Source organism: Schistocerca gregaria, chromosome 2, assembly GCF_023897955.1.
Source record: "Schistocerca gregaria isolate iqSchGreg1 chromosome 2, iqSchGreg1.2, whole genome shotgun sequence".
NCBI lineage: Eukaryota > Metazoa > Arthropoda > Insecta > Orthoptera > Acrididae > Schistocerca > Schistocerca gregaria.
In genome coordinates this window covers 506,217,686-506,243,719 of record NC_064921.1, presented here as the reverse complement: position 1 = coordinate 506,243,719, position 26,034 = coordinate 506,217,686, and the positions used below count along the sequence as shown (strand labels likewise).

The 26,034-nt window shown below is 40.9% G+C and overlaps 1 protein-coding gene across 1 annotated transcript in view; it reads left to right on the top strand.

The window, feature by feature from the left end:
• The window catches only part of LOC126328907 (cytoplasmic dynein 2 heavy chain 1), a 906,666-nt gene that overhangs the window by 529,384 nt on the left and 351,248 nt on the right, over window positions 1–26,034 (top strand). The window contains exons 41-42 of the mRNA XM_049996078.1: window positions 10,994–11,241; window positions 19,419–19,524. Coding sequence (XP_049852035.1) covers window positions 10,994–11,241; window positions 19,419–19,524 — 354 coding nt within the window. The remainder of the gene's footprint in view (window positions 1–10,993; window positions 11,242–19,418; window positions 19,525–26,034) is intronic.

The following is a 26,034-nucleotide window of genomic DNA, read 5'->3' as shown; positions in this document are numbered from 1 at the left end:
GGTGATGGTAATGGTTTTGCAAGCATCTGTCATGATTTTGGGCCTTCACCATCACTGGTTCAACTGCAGGATCTGAGAACACCCCCTTGGACTTTGTGCCCAACCCCCGCTCCCCCCCTCCCTTCCCACTGGTGAGCTGACTTCCAGCTCACTCCGGCCACAGCAGACTTCTGTCCTGGATGGCAACTGTATGATACCAGGACAGTGCAGCCACTTTCCCTTCCTTCTATGCCTGTCAGTTATCGAAGTACCCTACACCTCCTCTTGCAAGGACAATATGCACTTTTGAGGACTGAAATCACCCGCAAGAATTACAGTGGACGATTGCACTGTTGGCATGACTTGTTGCTAGCAGACATGCCATTCATAGCCACTCCATGAATTCCAGCCCTCAGCTTTCCTCCGGTTGCTGACATCATAGTTACCCTCTGGCTGCGTGCTGGCCTCAGTGGTCTTCCACATGCTGTCCTCACCTCGTTCCATAGAAGATGTGGTTGCTGCGAGTATTGTACCTTCTTCTTCTTTATCTGGTGCTTTTTTCCCGCATCAGTGCAGTGTCAGCATGGATATTAACAGACTTGGCATTGTAATAGGGGTTGCCATCTTGTTACCCCCCCCCTCCAGGATGGAATATGTATATCTCAATTGTCTGTGCATAGTGTTATTCATGTTAAGTGAGCAGAGTATTCTAAATGTTTCTGAATTGTATGAGGCCTGTCTTAAAAGTATCCGATCTTTGGCCAGAAAAAATATTCTGGATACCTGAAGGGATTGGGATCCTAATCCCCTTCAAAGTAGGCCCCTTGTGCTTGCTCTCACTTAGCCCACCAATCCTTCCACTGCTGGAAACACCTCTGGAAGTCTTCTTTTGGAATGGAGTTTAGTTCCATCATTGTGTTCCGCATTATCTCTTCTCTACTCTCAAAATGGGATCCTTTCAGTGGCATCTTCAATTTTGGAAACAACCAGAAGTCGCAAAGAGCCGTGTCTGGAGAGTAGGGAGGTTGTCAAATGGCTGTAACTCCATGTTTGGCCAAGAAATATTAGATCAAGTGGGATGAATGTGCAAGGGCATTGTCGTGATGCAGTTGCCAGTTTTTCACTGTCCACATGTCTGGTCTTTTGTGCCGAACTGCGTCACAAGAGTCGCCAAAGAATGTCTTGATAGTGCTCCTTTGTCGCTGTTTGTCCTTGCAGTGTGTATTTGTGATTCACAATTCCACTGACATCAAAGAAGACAGTCAGCATGATCTTGATTTTGCTCCGCCCCTGCCGCACTTTCTTCAATCTTGGAGACTCCGTATGCCTCCATTGCGATGACTGTCTTTTTGTTTCTGGGTCATACCCATACACCCATGACTCATCTCCAGTTATCACGGTGTTCAGAAATCCAGGATCAGTGTTGGTGGTGTCCAGAAGATCCTGTGCAACATCAAAACGAAGGTCTTTTTGTTCCGGTGACAACAATTTGGGCACGAATTTCGCAGCCACTTAATGCATATTTAAATCGTCATGCAAATTTGCATGTGCAGAATCTTTACTCACTCCAACCTCTTAGGCAATCTCACACATGGTCAAACGATGATCTGCCATCACCAAATTTTGCATCCTCTCAACAACAACTGCACTCCAAGCAGTTTGGGGCCTGCCAGAATACTGGTCAATCTCCACTGATGTGCGGCCATTTTTGAATTGGTTGAACCACTCCTTGATTTGTTTACACCCATCACATCTTCTCCAAACACCTGCTGAATCTTACGAATTGATTTGCCTTGAGAATCAGCAATCTTTTGGCAAAATTTGATGTATCTTTGCTCAGCACATTCAGTCATCTTGAGCGAATCACTAATCCGTTAAGGACATTCTGTAGCACCTCACTCAGTGACTGATAGGCAGTGACTGACATGCTGGAAAGCGGTGACAAAATTCATGCATGTGCATAAAGGTCTCTTTCTTTACTGTGTTCAGTGGTGCCGCTCTATCGTCCCTATTTTGTGCGGGAAAATCAAAGGTTGGATACTTTTTAGACAGACCTCATATAACTTAGGTGGGACTTGGCTACCATCCTAGTATTCGCCTAGTGGGTGTTTGGGTAACCACCTGAAAACCACATCCAGGCTGACTTGTACACTGACCCTCATCCTTAATCTGCTGGGTGAATTTGATCCAGCGTCAGTGCCCCTCTTCAGCCTGAAAGTGGCATTTTAACACAGATAGGTATCTGAGCATGTGTGCAAGTGTTGTACCTTGAGTCTGAACAAAATTTTTGACTATTGATGGTATTTTCATGTGTTACCAAGGCCAAAATCTTAACAATGACCCCCTGCCACTACTCAACCCTGTCAGCAAAGAGGCTGTCCACTCGGAGCTAGCACAGTAGATAGAAAAAGGGCATTCGGTTTTGTGGCCATTTCATTCATCTCATCTGTTCCCACTTCATGTCTTCATGTAGACTCATATGAAACGTCTTGGCTAAGAGGCACGTGACAAGACAGAAGTGTATTTCCTGCTTAAACTGTCAGTGCTGGTAACATTGCTTGAACAACACTTGAATCGTTAAAACTGGTGCAAGAACACTCTCTACAATCATGGCACTCTTACATAGAAGCTGGAGCACAACACCTTGAACAACTGTTCAATTGTTATGAAAGTATCACCTGTCAAATTATAACAACAATGTGCCTACCTGGCTCTTATCATTGTCATTAGACCTACAGAAAATTTGATGTTTTTTCACTTGCACTTATAACAGTTGCTGTAGTCATTTTCAGACTAGTGTCCTATACTTCACATTCATATATTTTCATCTTTCCTTAGGTCCTAAAGGTTTCTATCATTATCATTGAAAGAGATTGAATGGGTGAAATAACAGATCACTTTTATAGCTAAGATTTATCATTCATTAGTGGGACAATGGAGTGTACCATGTAATTGGATAACATCTGAGATAATTACAGTTGATAATAATGTTTACAGGATGGATGTGCAGAGATCCATTTCACGTAACTCAATATTTTGTACAATTAAGGAGTGTTTTTGTGCGCCTTTCTAGGGACCAAACAACTTCTCTAGTGGTAGTTCATTAACGACGTTTCCACAAGAACCGATCAAGTGCAACCCAGTTTATTCTGTTCATTCACGAGACTCAGAAGGCAGTAAATAGATGTAATTTGTTACATGCCATACAGTCTGGCTTCCAGAAAGTCTTTGATACAGTTCTGCACCATTGTGTAATAAATTAAATATGTACATGTTGAATATCTGAACAGATTTGACAGAATATTTCCTTGAAAACAGAAATCGGTACTTCTTTCATAATGTTGAGGAATTATCATAAATGAAATTCATTCCCAATATACCTCAAAATTGTGTGACACATCCTATTACTGTTCACGGTACCGTATTTACTCGAATCTAAGCCGCACTTGAATCTAAGCCGCACCCGAAAAATGAGACTCGAAATCGAGGAAAAAAATTTTTCCCGAATCTAAGCCGCACCTGAAATTTGAGACTCGAAATTCAAGGGGAGAGAAAAGTTTTAGGCCGCACCACCAAATCGAAACAAAGTTGGTCCATTGTAATATGAGACACAATTTAGGTCGAATGAATGACGATACAGCTACAGTAGTTTGGTTCGAGTCGTTAAGCTTAGAAGTTAAGCTTCACCAGGTAGCCATTGCTATGCGTTAGGCGCTCCGTCCGTATTTATACGGGTACCCTTCCTTTTTCACGTGCTTCGTCTAGTTTGAATTCATTACTTATTTTTCTTTGATCTGATAAGTGCCATTCTCTTTGTTGTAGCAAGATCACCTACAATAATATTGTAGGTGGTCTTGGTTGTAGGTGTTTACGTCACTCGAAACTGAAAATGCATTACTGTACTGTGTCACGCATTGTTTTTCGCTTTCTGATTATGAGTGTTTACGGCCTATCGCCGCTCGCGGCATGGCTTGCTTTTGTGCGCGCTACCGCCGCTTACAGTTTTTTTTTTTTTTTTTTTTTTTTTTTTTTTTTTTTTTTTTTTTTTTTTTTTTTAAAAAAAGATAGAGGAATCGTGTCATTAGGAAACAATGGCAAGAGACTGCTATTTGTTGTTACTTACACTGCTTCTTTCTTTGATAATGATCAACGAGAACCAAATAATAGACTGCGTATGATGGAAGATGTTCTGAACCAGAGTTTAGCGAAAATTTTTCTCCGTTTGAAAATCCTTGCAGACGCCTCTTTTGTACATTATGTTCTGCACAGAAATTAGAGTATTTTTAAATTTAAATATCTAGTTAATTGCCGTGCTTCATTTCTGACTCTATTACTATTAGGCATACGAAAAATACGAATATAAACATGACATGATATGTATATTCTTCCACGTTTGCTGTTGTCTCACTCTAGTTTCGTAGTTTATTAGGCAGACAGGATTTAAATGAGATAGCAACAAACACGAAACAAATACATGGCAACATTTTTACAATCTAATTATTCTTATGGTGAAGAGAATACTGCGGCAGACAGGATTGAAATGAGATAGCAACAAACACGAAACAAATACATGGCAAAATTTTTACAATCGAATTATTCTTATGGTGAAGAGAATACTGCATGTGATTCACAATTCATAACAATTCCTATTAGCAACCATCTCTTCTCACAGGTAGGAAAAAATTCAGAACGTATAGTTGGCGATATTGACAAACATCCCAAACACTCTTGCCAGTCGAATTTTCGTAGTACATTGAAATTCTGCTACATTCGAAGATGAACAATACGGAATTTGTATTTACTTCGTTGGATAATGTATGAAAATGCAATGGTCAAAACTCGGGGCGGTGAAAAAAGCTCGTCTTCCACCTTTTTTTTTAAATTTATTTACTGACGCAGAGGTTTTGGCTCTAGTACTTATCTTTGTGCCTGCAAAGCATGCCTGTGTAGTGCTACATATATTCAATGCAAAAGTTAGTTGTAGCGTCTGAGGTGATGTGAGATCTGTTCACTAATGTTTTATGTATTTCATTCCTCTGCAAAGCGTGGTGGCAGCTATTTGCATGCAATTACAGGTCAGGGGGCGTTTACTTCCAAAACACACCAAAGCCCATGGTGCCATCATCTCTTCACTTGATAGGACATCCATGATTGATAATTAACCTTCCTCTTTGGTCTTCATAGTGGATTTGACGTTGGGATGTATGGAGTTCAGATCTGCAAGGAAGTCACACTGATGAGCAATACCCAAGTATAGGTCGAACAAGTGTTTTGTAAGCCACCTCCGTTGTTGATGGACTACATTTTCTAAGGACTCTCCCAATGAATCTCAACCTGGTACCCGCCTTACCAACAATTAATTTTATATGATCATTCTACTTCAAATTGTTCCGCACGCATACTCCCAATTATTTCACAGAAGTAACTGCTACCAGTGTTTGTTCTGCTATCATATAATCATACAATAGAGGATCCTTCTTTCCATGTATTCGCAATACATTACATTTGTCTATGTTAAGGGTCAGTTGCCACTCCCTGCACCAAGTGCCTATCCGCTGCAGATCTTCCTGCATTTCGCTACAATTTTCTAATGCTGCAACTTCTCTGTATACTACAGCATCATCCGTGAAAAGCCGCATGGAACTTCTGACACTATCTACTAGGTCATTTATATATATTGTGAAAAGCAATGGTCCCATAACACTCCCCTGTGGCACACCAGAGGTTACTTTAATGTCTGTAGACGTCTCTCCATTGATAACAACATGCTGTGTTCTGTTTGCTAAAAACTCTTCAATCCAGCCACACAGCTGGTCTGATATTCTTACTTTGTTTATCAGGCGACAGTGCGGAATTGTATCGAATGCCTTCCGGAAGTCAAGAAAAATAGCATCTACCTGGGAGCCTGTATCTAATATTTTCTGGGTCTCATGCACAAATAAAGCGAGTTGGGTCTCACACAATCGCTGTTTCAGGAATCCATGTTGATTCCTACAGAGTAGATTCTGGGTTTCCAAAAACGACATGATACTAAAGCAAAAAACATGTTCTAAAATTCTACAACAGATCGACATCAGAGATATAGGTCTATAGTTTTGCGCATCTGCTCGACGACCCTTCTTGAAGACTGGGACTACCTGTGCTCTTTTCCAATCATTTGGAACCTTCAGTTCCTCTAGAGACTTGCGGTACACGGCTGTTAGAAGGGGGGCAATTTCTTTCGCTTACTCTGTGTGGAATCGAATTGGTATCCCGTCAGGTCCAGAGGACTTTCCTCTGTTGAGTGATTCCAGTTGCTTTTCTATTCCTTGGACACTTATTTCGATGTCAGCCATTTTTTCGTTTGTGCGAGGATTTAGAGAAGGAACTGCAGTGTGGTCTTCCTCTGTGAAACAGCTTTGGAAAAAGGAATTTAGTATTTCAGCTTTACGCGTGTCATCCTCTGTTTCAATGCCGTCATCATCCCAGAGTTTCTGGATATGCTGTTTTGAGCCACTTACTGATTTAACGTAAGACCAGAACTTCCTAGGATTTTCTGTCAAGTCGGTACATAGAATTTTACTTTCGAATTCACTGTACGCTTCACGCATAGCCATCCTTACACTAACTTTGACATTGTTTAGCTTCTGTTTGTTTGAGAGGTTTTGGCTGCGTTTAAACTTGGAGTGAAGCTCTCTTTGCTTTCACAGTAGTTTCCTAACTTTGTTGTTGCACCACGGTGGGTTTTTCCCATCCCTCACAGTTTTACTCGGCACGTACCTGTCTAAAATGCATTTTATGATTGCCTTGAACTTTTTCCATAAACACTCAACATTGTCAGTGTCAGAACAGAAATTTTCATTTTGATCTGTTAGGTAGTCTGAAATCTGCCTTCTATTACTCTTGCTAAACAGATAAACCTTCCTATTAACTTCCATATTCAGGGATGCTGCAACGGCCTTATGGTCACTGATTCCCTGTTCTGCACATACAGAGTCGAAAAGTTCGGGTCTGTTTGTTATCAGTAGGTCCAAGATGTTATCTCCACGAGTCGGTTCTCTGTTTAATTGCTCGAGGTAATTTTCGGATAGTGCACTCAGTAAAATGTCACTCGATGCTCTGTCCCTATGATGCACCATATCAAAAGCTTCTGTCAGGTGAATAAATGCTCCTATTGATTCCTGTTTCTTGTCCATCAGGTCTAGGATGGAATTGCTGCACTTGTAGATAGCAGTTGTCACTGATCTCTTTATTTTTAAATCTATGATGTTCATTACATAAGATGTTGGTTTTATTTAAAAATTTCATAAGTTTGTCAGACATAACTTTTTCTACTACTTTTGAGGTGCAAGAGGAAATTTTGATGCATCTGTAGTTATTTTCAATATTATTCTCACCTTTTTTATATACTGGAATAACTTTCAATGTTTTCAATACATCAGGGAAAGTGCTTGCCTGAAGTGAGCAGTCACATAAGTGTGTGATTATTTCAATTAGGTTTGATGCACACTTCTTTAATATTGTTGCAGGTACACCATCAATGCCTGCAGAGTTGGGGTTTTTTAGTCCTTTCAGTGCTTTAGCTTCTTCATCTCGTGAAACAGAACAGTACAAGGAACGTCTAAATGCACTTATTTTGTATTAATTTGACTGGGTGCTCTTATGTAAGATTGGTTGTAACATATTATCAGCAACAGTTGTGAAAAAAAATTGTTAAATGTGTTAGCTACTTCTATGGGGTTTTCTACTTTTTTGTTATTTTGTGATAGTGTTACATTTTTTGCAAGATTTTCTGTATTCTGCAGATTCTCTTTTAATAACACTCCACGTAGCCTCTGACTTATTATCTGAATAATAAATGTATTCATCATTATGCATTATTTTTGCTGCTTTTATTACTTTTCTTTATACACTCCTGGAAATTGAAATAAGAACACCGTGAATTCATTGTCCCAGGAAGGGGAAACTTCTTTGACACATTCCTGGGGTCAGATACATCACATGATCACACTGACAGAACCACAGGCACATAGAAACAGGCAACAGAGCATGCACAATGTCGGCACTAGTACAGTGTATATCCACCTTTCGCAGCAATGCAGGCTGCTATTCTCCCATGGAGATGATCGTAGAGATGCTGGATGTAGTCCTGTGGAATGGTTTGCCATGCCATTTCCACCCGGCGCCTCAGTTGGACCAGCGTTCGTGCTGGACATGCAGACCGTGTGAGACGACGCTTCATCCAGTCCCAAACATGCTCAATGGGGGACAGATCCGGAGATCTTGCTGGCCAGGGTAGTTGACTTACACCTTCTAGAGCACGTTGGGTGGCACGGGATACATGCGGACGTGCATTGTCCTGTTGGAACAGCAAGTTCCCTTGCCAGTCTAGGAATGGTAGAACGATGGGTTCGATGATGGTTTGGATGTACCGTGCACTATTAAGTGTCCCCTCGACGATCACCAGAGGTGTACGGCCAGTGTAGGAGATCGCTCCCCACACCATGATGCCGAGTGTTAGCCCTGTGTGCCTCGGTCGTATGCAGTCCTGATTGTGGCGCTCACCTGCACGGCGCCAAACACGCATACGACCATCATTGGCACCAAGGCAGAAGCGACTCTCATAGCTGAAGACAACACGTCTCCATTCGTCCCTCCATTCACGCCTGTCGCGACACGACTGGAGGCGGGCTGCACGATGTCGGGGCATGAGCGGAAGACGGCCTAACGGTGTGTGGGACCGTAGCCCAGCTTCATGGAGACGGTTGCGAATGGTCCTCGCCGATACCCCAGGAGCAACAGTGTCCCTAATTTGCTGGGAAGTGGTGGTGCAGTCCCCTACGGCACTGCGTAGGATCCTACGGTCTTGGCGTGCATCCGTGCGTCACTGCGGTCCGGTCCCCTGGTCGACGGGCACGTGCACCTTCCGCCGACCAGTGGCGACAACATCGATGTACTGTGGAGACCTCACGCCCCACGTGTTGAGCAATTCGGCGGTACGTCCACCCGGCCTCCCGCATGCCCACTATACGCCCTCGCTCAAAGTCCGTCAACTGCACATACGGTTCACGTCCACGCTGTCGCGGCATGCTACCAGTGTTAAAGACTGCGATGGAGCTCCGAATGCCACGGCAAACTGGCTGACACTGACGGCAGCGATGCACAAATGCTGCGTAGCTAGCGCCATTCGACGGCCGACACCGCGGTTCCTGGTGTGTCCGCTGTGCCGTGCGTGTGATCATTGCTTGTACAGCCCTCTCACAGTGTCCGGAGCAAGTATGGTGGGTCTGACACACCGGTGTCAATGTGTTCTTTTTTCCATTTCCAGGAGTGTATTTGAAGGTTTTTTGTATAGTATGGGTGTACTTCAGGTGAGGAATTTTTTGAGTTTCATATTACATTTTCTTCTGGCATGAAACCCTTTTTCCTCTTGTGATCCAACTGTATGTTCTTGAGTTCCCCGGTATGGTTACAGTTTTCCGTAGGAATGCAATTTGAAAGAAATGGGTTAATGTATCAATGAAGGTGCTAAATTTTTAATTTACATCATTGATTTTGTACACTTCTGACCATTTTTCTTTCTGTAATAAACTGTTGAAGCAGTTTACATTATCTTGATTACAAATTCTACATGAGGTACTTAAAGACATGTTGTTAATAATAATGACTTTTACTTTTATGCTTAATATTTGAGCAAGATGGTCACTAAAACCTTCATTAAAATTTTTTAGTTAAGTGTTGTGTAAACTCTTCTTGACGAGAAGTTGATCTATAGCTGTTCAGCAAGTTTCTCTTACTTGGTTCGCAGCTTTTACTTTAGCCTTTAAATTATAGGATGCTGCAAGGTTCAAAAGGGTGTCTCCACTGTTTGTGAAGAAATCAATACTGAAGTTGTCACAGATTATCAACTGACAATCCATTTTATTTACTTTATTTAGAAATGACTCAATTTTGTTTAAGAAAAGTTCAAAACTTCCAGATGTTGATTGGTAAATTGTAGCAATAACCAGGTTAAACTGAATAATTTTTATAGCTGCAATTTCGTAATCGTTTTCAACATTTGTTCTAGTGGATTCACGTAGGATAATAGAATATACATTTTCCTTTGTGTAAATATTTTGATCCCATTATACAGACAATAAAGTAATTTTCCTGCATTAATTTTGTCTGAGAATTAGTCTCTACAACATTTTTACATGCAGTCCTTTGTTTCACTACACTAGTCACTGCTATGTCGCGATTTTTCTCATGGAACATATTGGGTAGATTTCTGCCATAACTGTCTGTTAGCAATAGTGCATTACTCTTTTTCCCTGATGATCTGTCTTTGTTGTTGACATTTTTTGCAAAAACACTAGTCATTTTCAACTCACTGATTTTTACAAGTTCACAATCATTTGGAGATAAAATGTTTGCACTAATAGTATGAAAAGAGTGAAACCTAAATTAATATATTGATAATATATTTTTGTAAAGTTTACCCATTAAACAGAATATATTTGATTTCTGCAATGCATTCAACATGACACAAGTTGACAGTAGATCTAGCATTGTCTTGGCTTTCACCTCTGTCTTTAATGCAGTTCATATCAAATAATTCTTGAAAGTGTCTTGTGTACTGGGTCATAAATTGACCGAGAGTGCCACTCTGAACAAATGTTCTGAGTGAAATAAAATAGCTGATGAACTAGTACACAGACAATGAATAGTAAATCATTATGGACTCTTTGGTCGCTCAGTGTATAAACATCAAGTGATGGAAAAAGAAAAACATTATATCTACCTGATAAAAGAATAAAAGTAAGATGATACATATTCTGACTCTTCAGCAAGGCTTTTATGTTGTAAAGATTGTTGAAATTAAACTGTGTTAAAGTTCTGAAAAATTTATTTATGAGTAATGTGTCATGACTGTGAGTTGTCTGATAAATTTTGTTATTGGCTGTAATTTCTTTTTCATTGTACACCCCCATCCCCACCCCCCACTGCCATCCATGTTGAAAAATGATAAAGTTTTATTGTCTCTCTGAAACAGGTGTTTAGCTGGTTAAAGGAATTTGCACCAGATGGCGTTAGTCCTCTAAGATGTTATTATGATGCTCATCGTGACTGTTTGGATGCCTATTCAGCTAAATGTGTTGTTTCCGACTCTGACAGTGAGACTGATTCACCATTGATTTTAACTCCTCATGTGAGAGCAACAATAGATGTTCTTGAACCGTGGTTGCAGATGGGAGATCAACATCCATTTTTGTTGATTGGTCCACAGGGTTCTGGAAAGAGGTAAGAATATTACTTTTTCTCACTCCCTGTGTTGTTTCTGTGTTCAACATGCATCAACCATCTCTCACACTTCCATTTTCCTGAGATGCCTCTAAATTCTGTATGCTAGTACACAAAATGAAAACCAATGGCCCTGCTGTAGTAGTAACAAAGTTCCTGTAAGATCGCCGAAGTTAAGTGCTGTCAGGCTTGCCTAGCATTGGATGGCTGAGTATCTGGGTCTGCTGAGACCTGTTGGCAAGCAAGGTGTATTCAGCCCTTGTGAGGCCAATTAAGGAGCTACTTGATTGATAAGTATCAGCTCTGATCACAAAAGCTAACAATGGTCAGGAGATCTGTGTGCTGACCCAGTGACCCCTAACAGCTTAGGATGACATAGGGGTTAGTCAGTACCATTGGGTCTTCCAAGACCAGTTTCTACTCAGTTTTTGGTTTCTTCAGTTCACAGAAGTATGAAGAGTACCTCACTCCAGAGCACAATATATGTCTGTATTTGCTTAACAAATGTTATTACTGACATCGGAATCACATATATTGCACTTGCCTACAAGCAACACTGAATCAAATTAAATTCACATTAATATGATTAGTGGAGTTTTGGCAGAATGCGAGTAATCTAGGGGTAAAGCAGACTACTCACTGAACAGAGGAAATGTTGAGCCATAAACAGATACCAAAAAACAACAAATACCTTTAACAAGCTGGTGAACACACACACACACACACACACACACACACACACACACACACACACAACACTTCTGTCTATCTGCATTGTGCCGACTGACCACATAATACAGGGATTGCAGTTTGGCAGGGGGAGTGGGGTGTGAGATTGTGTTGAATGGGTGGGTAGAGGGAGAAACAGGTGGGAAGCATGAGGAGGATTTGGGAAGGGTGGCTGGTGGTTCAGAGAGTGGGAGCCAGTGTGTGGGATAGGAATGCTGGAGGGAGAGGCAGCAGTAGTACAGAGCAAGGATGTGATACATGGGCACAGGAAATGTTGAGTTCGTGTGGGACACAGTGACAATGACAGTGACTAGGAGTGGATAACAAGACAGAGTAAGGTGAGACTGTTGGGTAGAGGGTGTTAGTGCATTGGGTCGGTAGATATTGACACCAGGAGAATTACAGGAGGGAAGGATGTGTTGCATGGGTAACTTCTGTCTGTGTAGTTCAGAACAGCTGTAGCTGGGGAAAAGGATCCAGAAGACATGGATTGTGAAGTAACCATTGAATTCAGCAATGTGTTCCACCACTGGGTGGTCAACTCTGTTCTTGGTCACAATTTGGCATTGTCCATACATGATGGTCATGACCACATAAAATCCCATGTAGAAACTGTAGCAGAGCTGGTATGTGACATGTCTGCTTACATGGGTGGCTCTGCCTCTGACAGGATATGATAAGCCTTTGACAGGACTGAAGTATGAAGTATTTGGTGCGAGTGTTGGGTAGGTCTTGACTGGGTTTTCTGCAGTGGTTCGGTGCCATGTCAAGGGATTAGAAGTGGGCATGACATGGGGATGGACCAGGATTTAGTGTTGATTGAGTGGACAACAGGTTACCACTTGGAGGGGTGGGAAGGTTCATGGATAGGATGCCCCTCATTTTTGGGCATGATGATAGATAGCCATAGTCCGAGGAGGACATGGTTCAGTGTCTGCAGTCCAGGGTGATACTGGGTGACGAAGGAGACCTTCCTTTTCAGCTGGTTCTTGGGAATGGTGGGAAGTTCAGGGGCATGTGAGCATATGGATGGGCAATATTAGGTTGGGGGGGGGGGGGGGGGGGGGGTAATTGCCTGCTGTCTGTGAGTGATGTTTTGGTGTGGTAGGGGTGATAGCTGTCAGAACATGGTGATTATTGGGCCTGGTGTGGACAGAAGTGTGGATGGAGCCATCAGATAGGAGAGCAACATGCAGAAAGGTTTCACATGGGCCCAAGCATGACCAAGTGAAGTTATGCAGAAAAGTTCTACATGGGCCCGAGCATGACCAAGTGAAGTGGATGAAGGAGAATGTATTGGTGTTGTGGATGAATGAGGTTAGGAGTAACCCACTTGTCAGCCAGTATGATCCTGGACTGGAGCAACTGAAGCGCTTTTGCTGCCAGGACTTTGCTACTTATCATCATGCTAGGGAATGAGAGACACCTTACCCTTCCCATCCTTTCTAAAGTGGTAATCCACTGGACACCCAACATTAACAATGTTCTGGTCCATTCTTGTGCTAGTCTTACTGCCAGTCCCTTCACACAAGGGGAAGACCCTTGTGCAAGACCTGACCAATTCACTGAGCATATCATACTCCAATGCTGTCACAGTCTTATCTTATCTCATAATAGGCAGGGCCACCTGTGAAAGCAGCCATGTCATATACCAGCTCTGTTGCCATTTTTACACTGGATTTTATGTGAGCATGGCCACAAACAAGCTGTCCAACAGAATAAAGAGCCACTGCCAAACTGTGCCAAGAACAGGTTTGACTGCCCGGTGGCAGAGCATGCTCAAGTTCAATGGCTGCTTCGCATCACATGCCATCTGGACACTTTCCCAGAGCACCAGCATTTCTGAACCATGCAAATAGGAGTTATCCTTGCAACATATCCTTTGCTCCTGTAACTCTCCTGTTCTCAGTACCCACTAATCCATTGGACCCACACCTTCTACCCAACAATCTCCCCTTCCTCTGTCTTGTCACTCCTTCCCAGCCCACGTCGTCATCATTATGCGCTGCACAAACTCACTAGCTGCTATGCCTGTGTGTTGCATTCCTGCTATGTAGACCTGTTTCCTACCCCTCCCACATTCCTATCCTGCACACAGGCTGCCTGCTTCCAAGAGCCACCAGCCACCTCATCCCAACTCTTCCTTTTGCCAAACTACAATCCCAGCATCTGTGTTTGGTCAGCCCAGTGTACCTGCAGAGGTCTCTCTCTCTCTCTCTCTCTCTCTCTCTCTCTCTCTCTCTCTGTTTGTGTGTTTTCTCCACTTTGTTAAAGGATTTGTCCAAAAGTAGTAAGTATTCATTATTTTTTGTCGCTGTCAATGACTCAAAGCTTTTGTTATTTGGTGACTTTTCTCTTTTACTCCTAGATTATATACAAAACTCACAATAAATGAGGGTAGAGCACACTTATGAAGTGAAATAAATGAAACAGTTTGAAGCTAGTGAGTTGTAGAAGCAGATAAATGAAGCTAATGGTATAGTTAATCCATACATATTATAAAAATGTATGTATGTATTTCTCTGTCTTCTGCTAAACCACTGGACCGATTTCAACTAAATGGGGTATATTTCACATGCTGTATGGAGAGAGCCATTGTGGGGGCAAGAGCCACCTATCTATCAAAGGGACGGGGGTGGGAGTGAGAGTTAAAAACTGTGTAGCCAAAGATGAGTGAATACTTATATTAATATAATAGAGGGAAACATTCCACGTGGGAAAAATATATCTAAAAACAAAGATGATGTAACTCACCAAACGAAAGCGCTGGCATGTTGATAGACATACAAACAAACGCAAAATTCAAGCTTTCTCAACGAACAGTTGCTTCATCAGGAAAGAGGGAAGGAGAGGGAAAGACAAAGATGTCAGTGCGGCATGCAAATTGTTCTCACAGTGCAGCGAGCATGTCTTGAGTAAGAGCTTCCACAGCTGTTGTTACGCGATATATCAGTTCATTCACTGGTGTTGGTAACAGAGGCACATAAACAGTGTATTTTATAAACGCCTGCAAGAAATAATCACATACTGTTAGCTCCGGTGACCTTGGAGGCCAGTAATGTAAGGCTGAATCATTTGATCCAGTGCAACCAATCCATATTTCAGTAATCCTTTGATTTCAAAATTGCCATACTTCCAGATGCCAGTCTGGCAGTGCCTCATCCTGTTGGTAAATGAAGTAGTTCAAATCAGTTTCCAACTGTGGGAAAAAAAAGATCTCAAGCATATCGAGATGTGTACTTCCTGTAACAGTGTAACGGCAAAGAAAAATGGACCATACACCTTTTCCTGTGAAACTGCACAAAACACATCAAATTTTGGAGAGTCCCTCTCATGTTGTACAACTTCACGTGGTTGTTCCCTACGCCATATTCTCACATTATGATGCTTCACCTTTCCATTTAAATGGAATACTGCCTTGTCAAGAAAGCACTAAGGTCAGAAGAAAACTGTCATCCTCTGTCCTGCCAAAAATGAAATTACGGAACTGTACACATTGGTGTTTTTCGCCTTCACAAAGAGCTTGCAGTAGATGAATTTTATATGGTTTCATGTGTAAACGTTGACGCAACACGTGCTTAATGGACATCGGGCATGTTGAGCTGTCAACTGTACAGCGAAAGGATTTCTGCAGACTCCTTGTGAAATTATGGAAGATGGATTAGATATCTCTGTCAGACACTCAGGGATGGCCTGGCAATTTGCCTTTACACAAACAACCTGTTCCTCATAATTGTTCATGCCATCATTTAATGCTCTGTGCTGTGGGAGGATCCATACCATTCCTAGTATGAAAGTCATGGTGAATAGTTATTACTGACCTGCACTCCACAAAACGTAGAACAAAAAATGGTTTCTGTCTACCCAACATCATTTTTACTAGAACTGAAGCGGGTGTGCAGTGCTGCTACCTAGCAGAAACCACATAAAACTTGAGAGTTTGCTCTTCCCAACAGTATGTTGTTCATGCACATACCTCAAATAACATAATAGTTATGATTTTCTTAAATCAGCTGATTCTTTTTGATATGCCCTGCATAACATTGTACTACATATAATTCAGGTGATATGATGTCATAAATACTGAAATGCATTAAAAACTGCCACATAATGCATGACATTTTAATTTATTAATTCTTTGCTACTAACTATTCATAACAAATTTGCAGACCATACCCCCATATACCCGAGATATACCTGCAAAATTATATAATTGTACAACATAGAGCTTAGGAGAGTAGATATCATGAACATTGAGCAACATGAAGATGAAACTGCATGGCAAAATTTGCTAGAGATAATGCATGATATATGTATAAGTATGTGTGAAATATGTTAAATATATATGAAATATATTTGACATGTGTGTATGCATACAAAGCCATGGCTAAGAGTGCATCCTTTCCGTGGGAGTGATTTCAACAAAACTTGGTACACACGTTAGCTTCTGTCTTGAAATAAATACTATGCAGGTGAGAATCACCAGCATCATGTTGGGGTGGGGAAGATAATGTGGACAGAGGAGGGGGACAGAGGACATTGACAGAGAAGGGGAAGGAGGGAATGCAGACAGATAGAAGGGGGAGGAGATAGAAAGAGGTAGGGGGAGGGGAAATGGACAGCAAGAGGGGAGAGGAAGTGATGGACAGGGAAAGGAAAAAGGAGAAGATGGACAGAGACAGCAGGACAGAGAGATGTACAGAGAGAGGAGGGGGGAGGAGGTGGATAGAGAAAGGGAAGGGGAGAAGGTGGACAGATGATAGAGGGGTGGGGAGGAGGTGCACAGAGGAAGAAAGAAATGAAAAATGAGAGTCAGGGGAAGAGGAGATGGACAGGGGGAGAGGGGGAGGAGATGGGAGAGGAGGAAATACAGACAGAGGGGTAGGAGGAGCGGGGCAAAGAGAGGATGGAGCTAAAATTGGAGGGGGAGAGGAGGAGATGGGCAGAGGGGGAAGGAGCAGGTGGACAAGGGGGGAGGAGCAGATGAACAGGGAGAGAGGAAGAGCAGATGGACAGAGAGTGAGGGACGGAGGTGATGGGCAGAGGGGGAGTGTGGAGGAAATGGACAAATGGAGCTGAAGGAGGAGATTGGCAGAGCAGGAGGGAGGAAATGGACTAATGGAAGATTGGAGTATCCATATTGGAGGAATGACAATATTATGAAAAGTGTAGATGCTACTCACCATATAGCAGAGATGCTGAGTTGCAGATGGGTACAACAAAAAGACTTGTCAAACAGAGCTTTCTGCCAAACAGGTCTTCATCAGAATTAGACAACATACTCACTCAGACAACTGCAGTTCACATACACATGACTATAGTCTCTGACTGCCAAAGCCAGACTGGGAGCAGCAGCATATCATGCGAGAATCAAACTGGGTGGTGCGGTTAAGGAGGAGGCTGGGGCAGGGAGGGGGAGGGGTAGCAGGGTAGAGGTGGGAAACATTAAAGTGCTGCTTGTGGGAGTGTACACAGGGGTGGGGAGAGGATAGGGCAGTTACGTGTAATCTTGACGTTAGGCGGATGGCGGGAGGGAGGAGGGGAAGGGGGGTGCGGAAAAGAAGAGAAGTTAAAAGGCTGTTGGTGCACTGGTTGAATAGTTTATTGTGTAGTGCTGGCATGTGAATACCTCTGTAATTCGGTAAAGTTGCTTTGGTGGGAAGGTTACAGATGGTGCAGGCTGTGAAACAGTCACTGAAATGAAGAATGTAGTGCTGGGAAGTGTGCTCAGCAAGTGAGTGCTCCATCTGTTTCTTGGACTCTGTTTGTCAGTAGCTATTAATGTGGACAGACAGCTTGTTGGTTGTTAGGTCCATGTAGAATACAGCACAGTGGTTGGATAGATGGACCACCCAGTTGCTGAGTGCACTGCCTAACATGACACCCCTCATTTCAATAACTGCTTCACAACCTGTGCCCTCTGGATTTGTCCCACCAGCACCAGTTTTTCTGAACTGCACAGGTGGAAACTCTCCCTACAATATATCCTACATTTCTGTAACCCTCTTGGCCTATAACTTCATTAGTAATTGTCCTTTACCCACCTACCCCCTTCCCTGTACCCATTCCAGCACTACATAGCCCATTATTCCACCAATGCACCCACAGTCTTCCTACTTCTCATCTTTTCTGTTGCACTCCCCCCCTCCCTCTGTCCAACCTCCTGAGTGCAGTTAGCTGCCCTACCCTCTCCTCACTTCATACTTGTATGCTCCTGCAAGCTACACTTTACTGTCCCCCACCCCTACCCTGCTGTCTGTCCCCTCCCTGCCCCAGCCTCCTCCTTAACCCCACAACCCAGTTTGCTTCTGCCATTGTATGCTGCTCCTCGCAATCTGGTCTCGGCCACCAGAGACTGTGATCATATGTGTGAGAGGTTGAATTTTCATTAGTGTGAGTGTGAGTATGTATGTTGTCTAATTCTGAAGAAGGACTGTTTGGCAGAAAGCTTTGTTTGACAGTCTTTTTGTTGTGCCAATCTGTGATTCAGCGTCTCTGCTATATGGTGAGTAGCAAATATCCTTTTCATAGTATTGTCAGAAAATTGGAATAAATACATACCCAACTAATTAATAATGAAAGAGTATTTTACTTACTTCTGAGAATCAAAATTACACCTGACATAAGTTGGTTGTCTCTACTGTACAATACACAAACCTCATGAAGGGTTGGACTTCAGTTTTCACCATAATACCGTGTAATATGGTTGTTGCTCCATCATGCCAAGATCATTTGAAACTGGTTTTGAAGAGCATTCTGAACAGGTCTACAAATTACTTAGAGAACTAGAGTGCTAGATGTGCAGTTAACTGAACAAAATCTGTGCACATCATAACATGATCAGTTGACGTTTAAGATTCTCCACTTGTGGCTTTCTTACAATGAGTTGCTATTTGGGATTTCCATTGGCATGTGGATGATATGTGAGTCAATTCTATATTGGATTTTTCCTGTAGACATCCTGTACGATATTATGTAGATGTTCTGTCACTTTTTTGCACTATGATATTTTAATATGTGGTTACAAATAATGTTGATGGTTTAAAACTTATTTCTATTATGTGGACAAGTATGTGTGAACCAAAGACAGCTAATAACAGAAGTTCAAAAGACAAGCTTTTCTAACAGATCATTAGCTTGTTGAGGTGATTTGATAATTAGAACAGATGGAAAGGTCTGATACTGTATCAGATATTTACTGTATAAGGTATTTACAATTAATCTGATATTGATGATGAGCATGTCGGGTCTCTCGGAACAAACTTAAAAATTTGCAGATATTCTGCATTACATTTTGTAAATTGTGCAGATGCTTATGGACTTTATGTGAAAGGAAATCTTAATTAAGCTTTGTTTATTAATTGTAATTATATCAATTTAGAGATAAAAGTTAATTTGACATAATGTATTCAGCATATGTTTGTTTGAATAAAAAACATTTTTTTCAGTACTATATTACAACATTGCTTTCAAAAACTAAGAGCTACTGATGTGGCTACCATTCACTGCAGTGCTCACATTACTCCTGCACATGTTTTGCAGAAACTTTCACAGGTATGAACACTGATTTATTATGTAAGCAGTATCATGTAGAGAAATAAAAGTGGAAGTTGTTCTTTGTAAATTTGGAATTTCATATGTCTGTTTGTGCTTGCTTTTTCTATTTTTCTCCAAGTTAATCAAATAGCCTTTATTACACTACCTCCTGACTTACAAATTTCTGAATGAGTTTTAGTCCATACAGTATTGTTTTTGTAAACACTGCAAGTGGGTATTAACTGAAATGCATGTTTCAATTGCTCCTGAATGGTAGTTAGAAGTATGGTAATGGAAAGTCTGTGGTGGAATATAAATAACTAAAGGAGTAAAAGAAACATATCACCACATAGTAGAGGTACTGAGTGATCAATTGGCTCATAAATAAGCCTGAAAACTTTGCTAATCATTTGGATTGTTGTGATGGTACAAAATCAGGAGTAATAACTACATCAGAGGGACTGGTACAAATACCATCAAAACAGTGTATGATTGAGAATGATTTGATGTGATATATTAATCTTTATATATTGATGTAGAATGACATTGTAAAAAATATATGTTGTTAACTTTGTGAAAAGATGGTACTTGTTATGGTATTGTATGTGTTTCAGGGGCTCTTAGGCCTTTGAGAGACAACTGTTTCCTGTAGATCCACATTCAGCAGGCTGTTAAAGAACTAACTGAGAGTGTTGCTTTGTCATGGTCCATTTCATTTACAAGAATTTGAAATTGTGAAAAATGAGTCATGCAAATTTGAGCACACTGTAGATAGTTTCTGAGTAACTTCAGGTGAACAATGTTGTTAATAAAGGAATGTTCACCTTTATGGTGTGTTATTTCTCAAAATTAAAAAATAAGTGTATACTGCTGGAATAGAGTACATTCCGAACAGCAAAAGGATTCTGTATGTACTCAATCTGCCGAAATATAGAGTTCAGTCTTTGGTAGAGGTTAAGTATAGAGGTCAGGTTCAGTTTGCAATATTAATATTGGCAAGTAAGTTAAAATGAAAGCCAATATTCACTAAAAGACAGAAGACAATTACTCGCATAATATCCCTCTTCAGAATTAATTATCAAGGTGGTTCATAATAGTTGGCCAGGAGAATGTAGCCAGTCAAACGTATGTACTAGTTAGATTTCAATAAGGACATCATCCAGAAAAAGGGAAACGTCACTGAAAATCCTAGTGCAGGGTATAGACCAGGTAAATGAACAGATAAGGAAGTAACACTTAGCTAAGGTTCAAGTTTCAAAATACACATACTGAAGATCTGTTAGGTAGCTGACGATTTAAAATGAAGGGCTAACCTCAGAGCAAATAAATAGGAAATAAATGCCTAAGGAGTGAATTAATTCCCAAGGAAAGAAACAGGAATGTAATAACAAGGGGGAAATTCAAAGAGGAGAAAAATAATAAAAAGATAGTATTAATTTGTTGTAATTTTTATGACCAGCATTTTCGCACTCATGCATACAAATGTGAGAGCATACACACACACACACACACACACACACACACACACACACACACACACACACACACACACACTGAATAATAAATTAGATAAGGCAAACTTTGTTTTAAAGGGAGAGATTCAGTAAAAATTCAAAGCGTAACTATGACGCAATGGGAATGTGGGCTATGGGACCAAAACAAAGTTAAAGGAATTGAAACCCATTATTCAAAACTGTCAGTCTCATGATCATTTTAAAGCTTTTTCAGAGCATTCTGCATAATATTGGGAATCATCTGATTCATTTGTGTACTATAGAGTTATTTCTGATGATACCGTTTGCTTTCAAATGGCATGATGCTTGATATCAGTGATCCAGGTATGAGCATTGTACTTGCTGTGTGTAAATAAGTAAGTTTTTCTTTCATGCTCTGCAGTCACTGTACTTAATGCAAATTAGTAACTGTGGTGGCATTACTTTAATGTTTTTGTAATGTTTCTGCTAAACTGATATCATCATTTTTGGTGTGTAGTTTTACTTTATTTCACGTCTTTAAACTACTCAAAATCACGCCATACATACGACAATGAAATGTTTTTGTGCCATGTTTTCATCGTGATTTCTACTCAGTTTTGTGAGCAGTAGACATACAGTACTGTTTATATCTTTAACATAATTTTTTATATGGCTTGTTCAGAGGACATGAATGTGTGCCTTAGAATGAGAAAGTATTGGCATAAAGTGTCAAAGCTCAGTATCTTGGCATAGTGTAACTTAAAATTTTGCCATCCATAGTTGTCACTAATCTCTTGTTATTTATAGTGGTGCCACTTAACATTACAATGGAAACTGAGCAGCTGGCACAATATTGCTGTCAGTCACTGTGTCAAAGCTCGTGGTTTAGCAGCTAGCGTTGCTGCCTCTGGATCATTGGGTCCTGGGTTCGATTCTTGGCCAGATTGGGGATTTTCTCCACCCAGCAACTGGGTGTTTCTGTTGTCCTCATCATCTCATCATTTGGGACATGGCAAGACTGGAAATGGGAAAATTGGAAACTGTACAGGTGCTGATGACCATGATGTTGAGCACTCCACAAACCAACATCATCATCATCGTCAATCACTATAGTGCCACTAACCAAATGACACTTGTCATGAGGAGCACCCTCTGACAAGACCACACAATATTCTTTTGTGGAACTGGCTCAGGGATAGTCTGAGTCAGTTGTGATGTAATCAGTGAAGTGTGCCTATCGTCTCTTCCCACTGCCCCACTCCCCCTCCCCACCTCCACTCTTTTTTCTGATACTGAGTAAACTGGATTTCTGGTGGAATGCTTACTTAAAATAGTGTGCTCTGTTCTGGAAGTACTCCATAACAGAATTCACTTTGTTCAGAAAATTGGAGTGAATGCGCAGTTGTTTTGTGTGTAACTCACCTTTACAAAAGTTGAAATAACTCAGGACATGTGATACTTGCAAATAGGACTTTTAACATTTTTTTGTACTTATGCAAGAGTTTGGGGGTTTCAACCAAGGAGGAACTACAACAACTTTGTAGTGTTACCATGAGCTAACAGCAGCAATATTACAGCAGTGCAAGCACTAGTGAGTGTTAACAGGTACATATTCTGTACCACCTAAACTTATGCCTTTTTCACCATTTAACAAACCAAGTGAGAGTGGGACACTTTCTTCTGTTGAGTGTAATTATATTTGAAGGCTCGCAGATTTTTGACACAGAGACAAAAGGCTGTATTATTCTCAGGAAATCCTGAACAGTATCATCCAATACAGATAAACTAGAGCTCCTAAAAAATCTGGTGGTAGTTGAGTGGCTAATAATATTTTCTTCATTGCAGGAACATTTATCAGTGGTGCAGCCAGGCTAGAATTTTGTCAATGGAAAATGGGCTTCAGTTAGTCTCCTGCAGAGTTGGCACTGTCCTAGTGGGATTAAGTAGAAATTGGAATGTTAAATGATGGGCAGAGCTACTATCTAATCAGGATTGCTATGGTGCATCTTTCCCATGACTCAAAAGTGAGGAACCATTATTTGGAGAAATCAGATCCTTCTTTGCTGGAAGTAAAGCCTGCCCACACAGCCCAATGTTTGTTGTAGCAGTCAGCTCTTCAGTGGTGGTAGTGTGAGATTTAACCTGTTCTCTGGCACAGATTATCCCATATACACCCACACAAGGCTACGCAGGCCATGGCAGTGGCAATGCTATGACCCAACTGTAAACATTGCTTCCTTTGCCACTCACACAGAACATGCTCCCATTGATATGCTACATCCCGCAGGTACAGGAAAAAGGGACATTTGCCAAAGGTGTGTTGCAACAGTTGTGATGGAAATATGCTGCAACCTGTGGAGTTTAGGATAAATCTATGGATAAATATAGAGAAGTGCTGACTTCCTCCTAGTGCATGCATAGGCAAATACTCAGTGAAGTTGCCCATTGACACTGGTGCTTATGTGTCCTTGCTGAACCAACCAACTTACTTAAGTTAGGGTCACCACTTTTGCAAGCACCTGAGACAAACCTTTGAGCCTACAGGCACCATTGTGTGCCCTTGGTAGGGTTACTTACAGTTTTACTGACTTATATCTAATCCACATGTTCGGTACATTTTCTTGTGGTAGCTGCCCCCAAAGTCGGTAATGTTTCTGTGATAGACTCTTTCCACATTTTCGGATTTACTGTTCATCAAACAGCACACACAGTGCAGTCCAAGGATCTTTCACTGCATTGAAGATTCTCTACATCTACATCTACAGCTGTTGTCTGAAAACCATCATGAGGTGCATGGCAAAGGGTATGTCTCATTGAACCAGTTATAAAGGTTTCCTGTTCCGTTAATTTACAGAGCACAGGAAGAATGATTGTTTGAATGCCTCTGTGTGTGCAGTAATTATTCTAATCTTATCCTCACAATCCCATTTCATATCCCTACAAAGTGTTACACCCATGTATTTATGTTAGTTGGCTAATTTCAACAGTGATTCATTGATATTAGAGTCATAGGATAGTATGTTCTTTTGTTTTGTGAAGTACACAGTTTTACATTTCTGAACATTTAAAGCAAGTTGCCAATCTTTTCACCACTTTGAAATCTTCTCAAGATCTGATTGAATGTATATGCAGCTTCTTTCAGATAGTACTCCATTATAGATAACTGCATCAGTGGCAAAAATTTGGAGGTTATTATTAATATTGTCTGCGAGATCATTAAAATACCATGAGAATGGCAAGGGTCCCAACACACTTACCTGAAGTGACTTCTACATCTGACGATGACTCTCCATCCAAGATAAGATGCTGCATCCTCCCTACCAAAAAGTCCTCAGTCCAGTCACAAATATCGTTTTATGCCCTATATGATCAATGTTTTGACAATAACTGTAGGTTTCATACTGAGTCAAATGATTTTCAGAAATCAAGAAATACTACATCTACCCGAATGCCTTTACCAAAGCTTTAAGCATGTCATGGAAGAAAAGTGTGAGTTGGGTTTCACATGATTGATGTTTTCAAAATCCATAATGGTTGGCATTCAGGAGGTTATTCTGTTCAACATACTTCATTATGTTTGAATTCAGAATATGTTCTCAGATTATACAACAAATTGATGTCAAGGATATTGGATGGTAGTTTTGTAGATCACTTCCACTACCCCTCTTGTAGACAGGCATGACCTGTGCTTTTTTCCAAGAACTGGGAACAGTTTTTGTTTGAGGGATCTACAATAGAATGTAATTAAGAGAGGGGCTAACTCAGTCACAAATTCAGTATAGAATCTGACAGGGATTCCATCGGCGCAGGAGATTTGTTCAGTATTAATGATTTCAGCTATTTCCAATACTACTGACACTAATACTTATTTCATTCATCACATCAGTGGGACGAGGATTAAATTGGAGAAATACTTTTGGGTTTTCCTTAGTAAAGTACCATTTGAAAACAGAGTTAAGCATTTGAGCTTTTGTTTTGCTACCCTCAGTTTCAGCTTCTGTCTCATTTGCTAGGGATTGGATGCTACTAACATCCATTACATATGACCTTTGGGTTTTGTGAAACATTATTTGACAGTGTTCTGCTCTGGTAGTCACCGAAGGCTTCAAGCATTGCTACTTCATTCAGTTTCTATCTGTAGCCCTACACTTTGTTTTACACTTACTATACAGTGATCTCTATTTCTTTTACAGTTTGTTTACAGTGACTGTATACCATGGAAGTTCCCTCCCACTATGAACTGTTCTACTGTTTACATATCTATCCAGTGCATCATCATCTGTTGTTTTAAACTTGAGCCATAGTTCCTCTACCTGTTTCTGCCCTGTACTGAAAGTTTCAACTCCCTCATTGTGATACGACACTATTGATATATTATGTAGTTACTGAATGTATATATCTTTCTGCTTGCTTTAGTTGTCTTGTCATAATCTCTGACACTAGTTTTGATGAAGACATCCTCAAAGATATCAGGTCTGTTTGTTCCTACTATATCCAATATATTTCCATTTTGAGTGGGATTCCTAACTATCTGTTCTAGGTAGTTTTCAGAGAAGGCATTTATTAATGTCTATTAATGTTTCACAGGATGAGTTTTCACTCCTACCAGTAACAAAACTGTAATTTTCTCTGTGATAGATATGCTCAAATTTTCTCATATGAATTAGGGAAGACAACTGATTTCAAAGCTCAGATCTTAAGGCTGCCTGACACTTCTTCAAAGCTTGCCTGGTGCCCCTGCTTCCATAGGATGCCTTAAAAACAGAACTGGACAGACCCAGTCTTGAAGATGTGTTAATGCCTATTCTCTGCAGTTAATGGATCATGCCACTTTTAAACAGTGTACAAACTCAGTGGCACCTTGATACTTTGTGATGATTTGAAAGTAATAATAAATGCATAAGCTGAATTTGAAATTTATCTCCTACTGGCCTCAGATGAACTCTGTGCAAAATTAGATCACAGCATCTTAATCAGTAAAACTGACCTCACAGAGGTATATTTTCAAATTCTCGTGGATGCAGCATGGCAATCTTACCTTGTGTTCAATACA